At 42.5% G+C, this 14,610-nt stretch overlaps 1 protein-coding gene across 1 annotated transcript in view; it reads right to left on the reverse strand.

The window, feature by feature from the left end:
- The window catches only part of PYGB (glycogen phosphorylase B), a 61,309-nt gene that overhangs the window by 31,307 nt on the left and 15,392 nt on the right, over positions 1–14,610 (reverse strand). Inside the window, exon 2 of the mRNA XM_036824363.1 lies at positions 11,370–11,471. Coding sequence (XP_036680258.1) covers positions 11,370–11,471 — 102 coding nt within the window. The remainder of the gene's footprint in view (positions 1–11,369; positions 11,472–14,610) is intronic.

The following is a 14,610-nucleotide window of genomic DNA, read 5'->3' on the forward strand; positions in this document are numbered from 1 at the left end:
AGCACCACTTATTTATTCTTTCTCTATTGAATTGTTTTGGTACACTTTTCCTTTAAAAAAAAAAATCAATCGACCATATATGACACCAAAACCACAGGCAACAGGGACTTCCCTGGCAGTCCAGTGGTTAAGACTCCACACTTCCAATGCAGGGTGTGCGGGTTCGAGCCCTAGTTGGGGAACTAAGATCCCACATGCCGCACGATATGGCCAAAAAAAATAAATAAAAAATAATAATAATAAAAAATTTTTTATTAAAAAAAAAAGCACAGGCAACAAAAGAAAACTGGACTTCATGAAAATCAAAACCTTTTGTGCATCAAAAGACATTATCGCAACTTCCCTGGTGGTCCAGTGGTTAAGACTCCGTGCTCCTAATGCAGGGGCCCCATGTTCGACCCTGGTCAGGGAACTGGGTCCCGCATGCCGCAACTAAAGATCTCACACGCTGCAACGAAGATCCTGCATGTGGCAACAACGATCCCGCGTGCTGCATCTAAGACCCAGCACAGCCAAATAAATAAATAAATAAATAAATAATTTTTAAAAAATCTACTATCTTAACCATTTTTAAAATTAATTAATTAATTTATTTATTTTGCCTGTGCCGAGTCTTAGTTGTGGCACGAGGGATCTTTGTTGTGGCATGAGGGATCTTTAGTTGCGGCATGCAGGATCTTTTTAGTTGCAGCATGCAGACTCTTAGTTGCGTCATGCATGAAGGATTTAGTTCCCTGACCAGGGATAGAACCCAGGCCCCCTGCATTGGGAGCTCAGAGTCTTACCCACTGGACCACCAGGGAAGTCCCTAAATAAATATTAAATAATTTTTTTTAAAAAGACATTATCGAAGAGGTACTTCCCAGAACTTCTGCTGCCAGTGTCCTTGTCCTCATGGTGAGACACAGCCACCCCCGCCTCTGCAGGAGACCCTCTGACACTAGCAGTGTTTTAAAATGGAACATTAATAATGAAACCGACTGAGCTCTGACCGCCACAGCAACAGTCAGCTCTACCCACCACCAGAGCCTCCCATCAAGCCTCTTAGATAGCCTCAACCACCAGAGGGCAGACAGCAGAAGCAAGAAAAACTACAATCCTGCAGCCTGTGGACCAAAAACCACAGTTACAGAAAGATAGACAAGATGAAAAGGCAGAGGGCTATGTACCAGATGAAGGAACAAGAAAAAACCCCAGAAAAACAACTAAATGAAGTGGAGATAGGCAACCTTCCAGAAAAAGAATTCAAAATAATGATAGTGAACATGATCCAGGACCTCGGAATAAGAATGGAGGCAAAGATTGAGAAGATGCAAGAAATGATTAACAAAGACCTAGAAGAATTAAAGAACAAACAAACAGAGATGACCAATACAATAACTGAAATGAAAACTACACTAGAAGGAATCAATAGCAGAATAACTGAGGCACAAGAACGGATAAGTGACCTGGAAGACAGAATGTTGGAATTCACTGCTGCGGAACAGAATAAAGAAAAAAGAATGAAAAGAAATGAAGACAGCCTAAGAGACCTCTGGGACAACATTAAACGCAACAACATTCGCATTATAGGGGTCCAAGAAGGAGAAGAGACAGAGAAAGGACCAGAGAAAATATTTGAAGAGATTATAGTCGAAAACTTCCCTAACATGGGAAAGGAAATAGCCACCCAAGTCCAGGAAGCGCAGAGAGTCCCATACAGGATAAACCCAAGGAGAAACACGCCGAGACACATAGTAATCAAAGTGGCAAAAATTAAAGACAAAGAAAAATTATTGAAAGCAGCAAGGGAAAAACGACAAATAACATACAAGGGAACTCCCATAAGGTTAACAGCTGATTTCTCAGCAGAAACTCTACAAGCCAGAAGGGAGTGGCATGATATACTTAAAGTGATGAAAGGGAAGAACCTACAACCAAGATTACTCTACCCGGCAAGGATCTCATTTAGATTTGATGGAGAAATCAAAAGCTTTACAGACAAGCAAAAGCTACAAGAATTCAGCACCACCAAACCAGCTCTACAACAAATGCTAAAGGAACTTCTCTAAGTGGGAAACACAAGAGAAGAAAAGGACCTACAAAAACAAACCCAAAACAATTAAGAAAATGGTCATAGGAACATACATATCGATAATTACCTTAAACGTGAATGGATTAAATGCCCCAACCAAAAGACATAGACTGGCTGAATGGATACAAAAACAAGACCCATATATATGCTGTCTACAAGAGACCCACTTTAGACCTAGGGACACCTACAGACTGAAAGTGAGGGGATGGAAAAAGATATTCCATGCAAATGGAAATCAAAAGAAAGCTGGAGTAGCTATACTCATATCAGATAAAATAGACTTTAAAATAAAGAATGTTACAAGAGACAAGGAAGGACACTACATAATGATCAAGGGATCAATCCAAGAAGAAGATATAACAATTATAAATATATATGCACCCAACATAGGAGCACCTCAATACATAAGGCAACTGCTAACAGCTATAAAAGAGGAAATCGACAGTAACACAATAATAGTGGGGGACTTTAACACCTCACTTACACCAATGGACAGATCATCCAAAATGAAAATAAATAAGGAAACAGAAGCTTTAAATGACACAATAGACCAGTTAGATTTAATTGATATATATAGGACATTCCATCCAAAAACAGCAGATTACACGTTCTTCTCAAGTGCGCACGGAACATTCTCCAGGATAGATCACATCTTGGGTCACAAATCAAGCCTCAGTAAATTTAAGAAAATTGAAATCATATCAAGCATCTTTTCTGACCACAACGCTATGAGATTAGAAATCAATTACAGGGAAAAAAACGTAAAACAGACAAACACATGGAGGCTAAACAATACGTTACTAAATAACCAAGAGATCACTGAAGAAATCAGAGAGGAAATCAGAAAATACCTAGAGACAAATGACAATGAAAACACGACGACCCAAAACCTATGGGATGCAGCAAAAGCAGTTCTAAGAGGGAAGTTTATAGCTATACAAGCCTATCTCAAGAAACAAGAAAAATCTCAAGTAAACAATCTAACCTTACACCTAAAGAAACTAGAGAAAGAAGAACAAACAAAACCCAAAGTTAGCAGAAGGAAAGAAATCATAAAGATCAGAGCAGAAATAAATGAAATAGAAACAAAGAAAACAATAGCAAAGATCAATAAAACTAAAAGCTGGTTCTTTGAGAAGATAAACAAAATTGATAAGCCATTAGCCAGACTCATCAAGAAAAAGAGGGAGAGGACTCAAATCAATAAAATCAGAAATGAAAAAGGAGAAGTTACAACAGACACCGCAGAAATACAAAGCATCCTAAGAGACTACTACAAGCAACTTTATGCCAATAAAATGGACAACCTGGAAGAAACGGACAAATTTTTAGAAAGATATAACCTTCCAAGACTGAACCAGGAAGAAACAGAAAATATGAACAGACCAATCACAAGTAATGAAATTGAAACTGTGATTAAAAATCTTCCAACAAACAAAAGTCCAGGACCAGGTGGCTTCACAGGTGAATTCTATCAAACATTTAGAGAAGAGCTAACACCTATCCTTCTCAAACTCTTCCAAAAAATTGCAGAGGAAGGAACACTCCCAAACTCATTCTATGAGGCCACCATCACCCTGATACCAAAAGCAGACAAAGACACTACAAAGAAAGAAAATTACAGACCAGTATCACTGATGAATATAGATGCAAAAATCCTCAACAAAATACTAGCAAACAGAATCCAACAACACATTAAAAGGATCATACACCACGATCAAGTGGGATTTATCCCAGGGATGCAAGGATTCTTCAATATATGCAAATCAATCAATGTGATACACCATATTAACAAATTGAAGAATAAAAACCATATGATCATCTCAATAGATGCAGAAAAAGCTTTTGACAAAATTCAACACCCATTTATGATAAAAACTCTCCAGAAAGTGGGCATAGAGGGAACCTACCTCAACATAATAAAGGCCATATACGACAAACCCACAGCAAACATCATTCTCAATGGTGAAAAACTGAAAGCATTTCCTCTAAGATCAGGAACGAGACAAGGATGTCCACTCTCACCACTATTATTCAACATAGTTCTGGAAGTCCTAGCCACGGCAATCAGAGAAGAAAAAGAAATAAAAGGAATACAAATTGGAAAAGAAGAAGTAAAACTGTCACTGTTTGCGGATGACATGATACTATACATAGAGAATCCTAAAACTGCCACCAGAAAACTGCTAGAGCTAATTAATGAATATGGTAAAGTTGCAGGATACAAAATTAATGCACAGAAATCTCTTGCATTCCTATACACTAATGACGAAAAATCTGAAAGAGAAATTATGGAAACACTCCCATTTACCATTGCAACAAAAAGAATAAAATACCTAGGAATAAACCTACCTAGGGAGACAAAAGACCTGTATGCAGAAAACTATAAGACACTGATGAAAGAAATTAAAGATGATACCAACAGATGGAGAGATATACCATGTTCTTGGATTGGAAGAGTCAACATTGTGAAAATGAGTATACTACCCAAAGCAATCTACAGATTCAATGCAATCCCTATCAAATTACCAATGGCATTTTTTACGGAGCTAGAACAAATCATCTTAAAATTTGTATGGAGTCATAAAAGACCCCGAATAGCCAAAGCAGTCTTGAGGGAAAAAAATGGAGCTGGAGGAATCAGACTCCCTGACTTCAGACTATACTACAAAGCTACAGTAATCAAGACAATATGGTACTGGCACAAAAACAGAAACATAGATCAATGGAACAAGATAGAAAGCCCAGAGATTAACCCACGCACCTATGGTCAACCAATCTATGACAAAGGAGGCAAAGATATACAATGGAGAAAAGACAGTCTCTTCAATAAGTGGTGCTGGGAAAACTGGACAGCTACATGTAAAAGAATGATATTAGAATACTCCCTAACACCATACACAAAAATAAACTCAAAATGGATTAGAGACCTAAATATAAGACTGGACACTATAAAACTCTTAGAGGAAAACATAGGAAGAACACTCTTTGACATACATCACAGCAAGATCTTTTTTGATCCACCTCCTAGAGTAATGGAAATAAAAACAAAAATAAACAAATGGGACCTAATGAAACTTCAAAGCTTTTGCACAGCAAAGGAAACCATAAACAAGACGAAAAGACAACCCTCAGAATGGGAGAAAATATTTGCAAACGAATCAACGGACAAAGGATTAATCTCCAAAATATATAAACAGCTCATTCAGCTCAATATTAAAGAAACAAACACCCCAATGCAAAAATGGGCAGAAGACCTAAATAGACATTTCTCCAAAGAAGACATACAGACGGCCATGAAGCACATGAAAAGATGCTCAACATCACTAATTATTAGAGAAATGCAAATCAAAACTACAATGAGGTATCACCTCACTCCTGTTAGAATGGGCATCATCAGGAAACTTACAAACAACAAATGCTGGAGAGGGTGTGGAGAAAAGGGAACCCTCTTGCACTGTTGGTGGGAATGTAAATTGATACAGCCACTATGGAGAACAATATGGAGGTTCCTTAAAAAACTAAAAATAGAATTACCATATGACCCAGCAATCCCACTACTGAGCATATACCCAGAGAAAACCGTAATTCAAAAAGACACATGCACCCGAATGTTCATTGCAGCACTATTTACAATAGCCAGGTCATGGAAGCAACCTAAATGACCATCAACAGACAAGTGGATAAAGAAGTTGTGGTACATATATACAATGGAATATTACTCGGCCATAAAAAGGAACGACATTGGGTCATTTGTTGAGAAGTGGATGGATCTAGAGACTGTCATACAGAGTGAAGTAAGTCAGAAAGAGAAATACAAATATCGTATATTAATGCATGTATGTGGAACCTAGAAAAATGGTACAGATGAGCCGGTTTGCAGGGCAGAAGTTGAGACACAGATGTAGAGAATGGACATATGGACACCAAGCGGGGAAAACTGCGGTGGGGTGGGGATGGTGGTGTGTTGAATTGGGCGATTGGGATTGACATGTATACACTGATGTGTATAAAATTGATGCCTAATAAGAACCTGCAGTATAAAAAAACAAACAAACAAAACAACTAATACTAAACTTTCATTGGGTTATTTGTATGGAAATATGTTAATATAAATGTTTCAGACATTACATGAAATTTCTAAAAATCTTATAAAAAAATAATGAAACCATTTTCAAAAATTTTAGATGTTAAAAATAAACAAATGGGACAAATATATATGTATATGTATAACCGAATCACTTTGCTGTACACCTGATACACTGTAAATCAACTATACTTCAATTAAAAAAACAGTACGTTCTATTATCGTTTTAAATGTAAAAAAAAAAAAAAAAAAAAAAAAGACATTATCAACAGAGTGAAAAGGCAACCCAGAATTGGAGAAAATATCTGCACAAACTACATATCTGATAAGGGATTAATATACAGAATAGATAGAGAACTCCTAAAACTCAACAATAAAAACACCAAGCAACCCAGTTCAATAATGGACAAAGTACTTGAATAGACATTTCTCCAAAAGAAGACATATAGATGGCCAATAAGCACATGAAAAGACACTCAACATCACTAATCTTTAAGGAAATGTTAATTAAAATCACAATGAGATATCACTTCACACCCATTAGAATGGCTACTATCAAAAAAAAAAAGAAATAAAATGATAAGTGTTTGTGAGGATGTGGAGAAATTGGAACCTTTTACACTGTTAGTGAGAATATAAAGGGGTGCAGCTGCTCTGGAAGACAGTATGGTGGTCCCTCAAAAAGCAAAACAGAATCACCTTATGACCCAGCAATCCCACTTCTATATGTACACACAAAAGAACTGAAAGCAGGGCTTTGAAGAGATATTTGTATATTCATGTTTAACAGCATTATTCACAGTATCTAAAAGGTTGAAGCAATCCAAATGTCCAAGGACAGATGAATGGATAAACAAAATGTGGTATATACATACAGTGGACTATTATTCATCCAGCCTTAAAAAGATTCTGACATATGCTACAACATAGATGAGCCCTGAAGATATTAAGCCAGTCACAAAAAGACAAATATTGTATGTTTTCACTTATGTGAGGTACCCAGAGTATCAAATTCAGAGACAGAAAGTAGAATGGTGGTGGTTAAGGGCTGGGAGAAGGGGAGAATGGGGAGTTAGTATATAATGGATATAGAGTCTCAGTTTTACAAGATGAAAGAGTTCTGGAGATGGACGGTAGTGACGGTGGCACAATGATATAAATGTACTTAATACCACTGAACTGTACACTTAAAAACAATTAAGATGGTAAATTTACATTATGTGTATTTTACCTCAATTTTTTTAAATTGGGAAAAAAATCAATTATAAATGTGACGGTTTATTTCTTGATTCTCAATTCTATCCCACTGCTCTATCTGTCTGTCCTTATGCCAGGACCACACCTGTAGCTTTGTAGTGAGTTTTGAAATTGGAAATGTGAGTCCTCCAACTTTGTTCTTCTTTCTCAAGATGTTTTAATTAATCCTGATCTGTTGCATCTGCATCTGGATTTTAAAATCAGCTTGTCAATCTCTGCAAAGAAGCCAAATGGAATTTTACTGGGGACGGCAATGAGTCTGTAGATCAGTCTGGGGAGTCTTGCAATCTTTATTTTTTTGGCAGCGTGGGTCTTTGTTGCTGCACGTGGGCTTTCTCTAGTTGCGGTGAGTGGGGGCTACTCTTTGTTGTGGTGCGGTGGCTTCTCTTGTTGCAGAGCACGGGCTCTAGGCACGCGGGCTGCAGTAGTTGCAGCATGTGGGCCCTAGAGTGAGTGGGCTTCAGTAGTTATGGTGCATGGGCTCAGTAGGTGCAGCGCCTGGGTTCTAGGGCGCATGGGCTTCAGTAGTTGTGACACACGGGCTCAGGAGTCGTGGCTCGTGAGCTTAGTTGCTCCACGGCATGTGGGATCTTCCCAGACCAGGGATCAAACCCGTGTCCCCTGCATTGGCAGGTGGATTCTTAACCACTGCGCCACCAGGGAAGTCCCTGCAATCTTAACATTAAGTCTTCCAAGCCATTAACAGGGGATGTCTTTCCATTTTTAGGTTTTCTTTCTCTCAACAATGTTTTATAGTTTTTAGAACATAAGTTTGTGTCTCTTTTGGAAATTTGTTCCTAAGTATTTTATTATTATTTTTTTTTTTAAATGTTTTTTTATTTATTTATTTATTTTTGGCTGTGTTGGGTCTTCGTTTCTGTGCGAGGGCTTTCTCTAGTTGTGGCAAGCGGGGGCCACTCTTCATCACGGTGCGCGGGCCTCTCACTATCGCGGCCTCTCTTGTTGCGGAGCACAGGCTCCAGACGCGCAGGCTCAGTAGTTGTGGCTCACGGGCTTAGTTGCTCCGCGGCATGTGGGATCTTCCCAGACCAGGGCTCGAACCCGTGTCCCCTGAATTAGCAGGCAGGTTCTCAACCACCGCGCCACCAGGGAAGCCCAGTATTTTATTATTTTTGATGCTATTTTAAATGGAATTGTTTTCTTAATTTCATTTTAGGATTGTTCATTGCAGGTATATAAAAATACAACTGATTTCTGTATATTGATCTTTATCCTGCAACTCTGCCGAACCCATTCATTTGTACTAATACATTTTTACTAGATTCCTTAGGATTTTCTAGGTCATGTCATCTATAAGTAGAGATAGCCTCCCTTCTTCCTTTCCAATCTAGATACCTCTTATTTCATTTTCTTGGCTAAATGCCACAGCTCCATCAGTACAATGTTGAGTAGAAGTGCTGAGACATCCTTTGGACAAAGCAGCAGGTTAAACACAAGCTGGGGACACTCTACAGAACAAACCCAGTTTCAACAAATACACTGCAAGGCAGACAAATTAAAAAAGAGGAAACGCTAATAGATTAAGAGAGATTGAAGACACATATTAACCAAATGCAACTAAGTTTCTGAACATACTATTTAAAAAAATTTTAAGGCGATCAGAGAAATTTGTACACTGCCTGAAAAACTGATATTAAAGAATTAATTGTTAATATTTTAGAGGTCATAATGGTATGACCCTATCTTTAAAAATATCCATTGAAATATTTACAAGTGAAATATTATATTTGACATTGGCTTAAACAATCTGGGAGTGGTGGGGCCATAAGGGAAACAAGACCGGCCATGACTTGGGCTTGAGGACTGGTGAAGCCAGGTGACGGTATGTGGAAGAAGTTCATCCTAAGAGTCAACTCAATTTCCATATATAAACTTTTCTACAATAAAAAAATTTTAAATGTGTCCTTGATAGCTCAATCAGGAGATAGTGGCTTCTTCTGAATTTCTAGTTTTTAGTGTATCCCACTCCCAGAACTAGCCCTGGGTGATGCAGTGGTAGCATGTTTTATTTTTGACACTGCACTGTCACTGGGGAGCCTGGAGGCAGGAGGCCTCCAGCCCTGCATCACTGACAGTCCCACCCACAGCATCTGGTACCCGCCTTGTGCCTGGAAGGAAGGCCAGGCAAACGTGTGCCTGAAGATGCTCAAGTTCTGTCGTCGTGGAAACTTTTCAAACACAAGCTTAATTAAAAGCTAAATGGCAAGTGAAATACCGTTTTTAGGGAAAAAAAGTGTACAATGTTTAAAAAGATATATGTCTCTCTGTATTTTCTAAGTTGCTACAATTAACATCTTGTTTGTGTAGTGAAAATTATAAACAGGGAATTCCCCGGTGGTCCAGTGGTTAAGACTCTGTGCTCTCCTTGCCAAGAGCCAGGGTTCAATCCCTGGTCGGGGAACTAAGATCCCACAAGCCCGTAGTGTGGCCAAAAAAAAAAAAAAAAATTTGGCTTCAGGAATAATAAACAGCCATTTTAAGTAAATATTTTAAAAACATTATAAACAGATAATGCATATTTATGGTATAAACATTCCCTAAAATATTTACTATCTGTTAAGAATTATATACAGAGAAAATGTTTCAAAAAATGAAATGCTTTATACGACTGTAAATTCCACTGTTCTGTGGTCCTTATAGACATGTTCTAACATTCATAGTCAGTAAATGAAACTCAAATGACAAATCACCTGGGAGGAAAACCTCCATCTTTTTAGATAACTGTGAGCCTAAGGTTCCTATTTGGGGGAGTCAATTTTTTTTACAAGTTTGTATTGTGCCAACTGAAACCACTTGCCCCAGATGCTTGGCTCCCCTAAGTCCTGGAGGGGAGACAGGAGCCCCTGTGATGCCAGGGCCTGACAGCTACAGGAGGCTCACACCACCCTGCTTCCAACAAAGCCCCCAGAGCACCTCCCACCCCAACACCAAAACCAAACAAAAGCAAAGGCAGGGGCAGGTGCTGGGGGAAGGAACGACTCTGGTGAGGACCCTTTCACATATGTGCAAAGGGCAGGGGTGCTGCCCATTCCCACTCTAGAAATCCTACACTGAGCGTCCGGTGTGGGAGGGAGACAGTGTCCACAGAGGGGGTACACAGACAGTAAACAGACACGGCCAATTCCAGCTCTGCCCTAAAACTGCAAATCAACTGTGAAAGGGTGAGGCCTCTGAGCGAACAGCTGTCAAAGACGAACACTCAGGCAAAGGCAGTGTTTACTCTGAGTAGGGGACAAAGGGCAAGACCAGTGTCTTGGGGTGGGGGAGGGGAGCTGGCGGTGGGTCACTGGCTCAATAAAGTGGAGAGAAATGGGACGATACCAGCCATTTCTGCCACGTGGTAAACCCGCCTGGGGTTGGGGTACGGAGTGCAAAGGTCTAGAAGCGTCAAGCCTTGGCATCACAACGCACCCCAGTCCTTGACCTCTAGCGCATTAGCTCCCATCCACTTCTTTTTTTTTTTTTTAAATTAATTAATTAATTAATTTATTTTTGGCTGTGTTGGGTCTTTGTTTCTGTGCAAGGGCTTTCTCTATTTGCGGCAAGCGGGGGCCACTCTTCATCGTGGTGCGCGGGCCTCTCACTATCGCGGCCTCTCATTGTGGAGCACGGGCTCCAGACACGCAGGCTCAGTAGTTGTGGCTCACGGGCCTAGTTGCTCCGCGGCATGTGGGATCTTCCCAGACCAGGGCTCGAACCCGTGTCCCCTGCATTGGCAGGCAGATTCTCAACCATTGTGCCACCAGGGAAGCCCTCCCATCCACTTCTTGCTTTCTCCCCTTGAGCAGGAGTGTCGCCCACCAACCCATTCTCCCCGACGCCTGAGCCATTTCTCCTGTCCCAGACGGCAGCGCTCACCTCTGCAGGGCCTGGATTAAGACTCAGTGCCCACGAGAGGCCACCTAGCAGCCTGGCCCCAAGGACCCATACCTGATAGATGGCTTCGTCACAGGCGTTCTGAAGGCCCAGGTTCACCATTGTGTTCTGTAGTGTGCGGCCCATGTAGAATTCCAGGGAAAGATAGTAGATGCGCTGAGGAAGCAAAAGGAAGCATCTTAGATTGTGCATTCCACCCCACACACGGGAAGATTCCGGTGCTGAGTAGACCTTCGTAGGGGCTTTGCTCAGTCAACCCTGCACTTACCTGCACATCCCTAAAACGGGCTCACTCCCTTCAGCCTTGGCCAACCTCAGCTTTCCAGGGGCAGGCCCCCTAGTGGGGGCTCTTCGAAAGTAGTCTGTTCACTGCCCTTCTGGAGTCCCCAAGGGGATGGAAATGAACCGCTGCCTGATGTAGGGAGGCAGGGCGGGGCAGTAGTGGGGAACAGACTCCCAGGACAGACAGAGCCAGGTCTGAGCTTGGCGGGGCCTCTTCCCAGCCACGCCCTCAAGGAGGAGACCACGTCGCTCACACAGGGTGAAACAGCCCTGCAGGATGAACAGCTTCTGATACCTGCACTAAGCACTCAGTGCAAACAGCACGGTCAACACAACGGGACAGACGGATGGACACGTCTACTTCCACCTGCTGACTGTTTGCTGGCTTTGGGGGACTGAGAGGTAAACCTCCGTGAAAACGAGGTGACGACCACCAACACTCGCTAGGAGCCACGCAGGGTTCAACACTTCCCGCACCTGGTGCCATCTGCCCACACGACCACCCAATGGGCCACGGGAGGCGGTGGCAGAGCTGAGATCTGGCCCGCAGAGTCCTGCTCTCATACAGGGCTCCATGCTGCCTCCAGCTGTCAAGAGTAAGGCCTTGGGACTTCCCTGGAGGTCCAGTGGTTAAGACTCCACGCTCCCAATGCAGGGGGCACGCGTTCGATCCCTGGTTGGGGAACTAAGATCCCTCATGCCACACAGCACGGACAAAAAAATAAATAAAATAAAACTAGAACTCTCAAAAAAAAAAAAAAAAGAGTAAGGCCTTGATGAGAGAAGGGAAAAACGCTTCCCTACCGAAGAATTCTGATTAATAAACGCAGAAGGAATGGGAGGAATGGAAAACCACCATGAGAACAGCACAGTAACAGCTGCGCAGGTGACCACCGTGGCTCTAGGGACTGACTGGATATTCTGCACAGCCCTCCAAGTGTCTCCCCCCAAATAATCTTAATCACCGTGGTGGTTTTAGCAGATGCCCCCAAATTCTCTGGTAGCCTTCACTCCAGGAGGTGGTGTGGTGCGCAATCCCCCTCCCGCTGAGGGTGGGCTGGTCATGGCAGCTCCCTTCCGACAAACAGTCTGGAAAGGGAGAACTGCGAACTCACAATTTTGGATTGTGACGACACCTTCCCCACATGATCAAGGTTAACTTCACCAGTAACAGGTCGGGTGATATGCTGTCATGAGAAGGGGACCTCACCTCCACGGTTTTCTTTCCAAAACTCCCAACCCCCGACTGACGGTGAGAAGCATCGGTCAGACCCAACGTTAGGGACATCTGTGGAAGTGCCTGACCAGCACCCATCAGATCTGTCAAGGTCACAGAGGACAAGGAAAGACCAACAACCACTGCAGATAGAAGACTAAGGAAATAGGACAACTAAATGCCCTGAGGACCTTGGATTAGGTCCGAGACAGAGAAAGGCCATCAGAGGAAGAACTGACAGGAAGTGCTGAGCCAGAGCTAACTTCTTAGTTTTGATACCTGTGCTGTGGTCACTCAGGATGTTACCATTGCGGGCAGCCGTGAAGGGCACGTGGGCATGCTACACTCTATTTGCAACCCTCTGTCAATCTAATATTGCCTCTAAGTAAAAAGTAAAAGAGCAAAGCCAGGCCTTGAAAAGGTGTGTGTCTGTGAGCTGTGCACATGCACGATGACGAGAGAGCACGTCTCGGTCTCAGGTGTGAATCCAGGGGAGTGTTGGCTGCACTACGGTTTGACCTTTCCTATAAAATTTCCAAAATATACAATCTAAAAAATCTATTTCCCTATGGGCTGCAGAATGCAGGGAGAAGAAACGCCTGGATTCCTTCTCCTCAGGTGGCGAGAGGGCTGCTGGGGCCTGTGCACTTCACGGAGACACCTGCAGAGGGCGACCTGCTGAGCCCCGCACCAGCAGCTTCGGAGCCCACCATTTGGGCAGAGACACGCTGAAGATGCTTTCTTATACCTTGTTTAGAATTCTGACCAGCAGCTGACCAGAAACATCTAAGGAAACCTGGTGGCCGTCTGCCAGCCAAGAGCCGTGTTAGTGGTGCTGCCCTTTGGGTTTTTCCAGCACCATTCACACCATCACTTCACACTTCACTGTAGTTGTTCTTAAACTACTCTCCTCAGAACCAAGAAGCAGCCTGAAAGGATGGGCCAGGTAGAAAGAGGCTCCCAACTTGCAAAATACACAGGCAGGGGACCTATGTACATGGAGAGACATCCCACGTCAATGGATTGGAAGGCTTAACGTTGTGAAGATGGCAATAATCCCAAAATGTTCTACAACTTCAACACAATCCCTGTCAATGTTCCAGCTGGCTTCCTTGCAGAGTGACAAGCTGATCCTAGCATTCAGGTGGAAATGCAAGGTGTCTGGAATAGTCAAAACAATCTTGAAAAAGAAAACAAAAGTGGAGGACTCACACAAATCTCAATCCTTACTATAAAACTACTGTCAGTGAGACTACACTGGCATAAAGAAGGACACACGGAGCAATGGAATAGCACAGAGAGTCCAGAATAAACCCTCACATTTATGGTCAACTGATTTCCAACAAGAGTGCCCAGATAATTCTGTGGGGAAGAATAGTCTTTTCAACAAATGGTGCTAGGACAACTGGATATCCACATGCAAAAGAATAAAGTTGGGGGCTTCCCTCGTGGCGCAGTGGTTAAGAATCCGCCTGCCAACGCAGGGGACACGGGTTTGAGCCCTGGTCCGGGAAGATCCCACATGCTGCAGAGCAACTAAGCCCGTGCACCACAGCTACTGAGCCCATACACCACAACTACTGAGACAGTGCTCTAGAGCCCACGAGCCACAACTACTGAGCCCACACACCACAACTACTGAGACTGTGCTCTAGAGCCCGCGAGCCACAACTACTGAGCTCAAGTGCCACAACTACTGAAGCCCACATGCCTAGAGCCTGTGCTCCACAACAAGAGAAGCCACCACAGTGAGAAGCCCACGCACCGCAACGAACAGTAGCCCCCGCTCACTGCAAC

Source organism: Balaenoptera musculus, chromosome 15 (genome assembly GCF_009873245.2).
Source record: "Balaenoptera musculus isolate JJ_BM4_2016_0621 chromosome 15, mBalMus1.pri.v3, whole genome shotgun sequence".
In the NCBI taxonomy this organism is placed as follows: domain Eukaryota; kingdom Metazoa; phylum Chordata; class Mammalia; order Artiodactyla; family Balaenopteridae; genus Balaenoptera; species Balaenoptera musculus.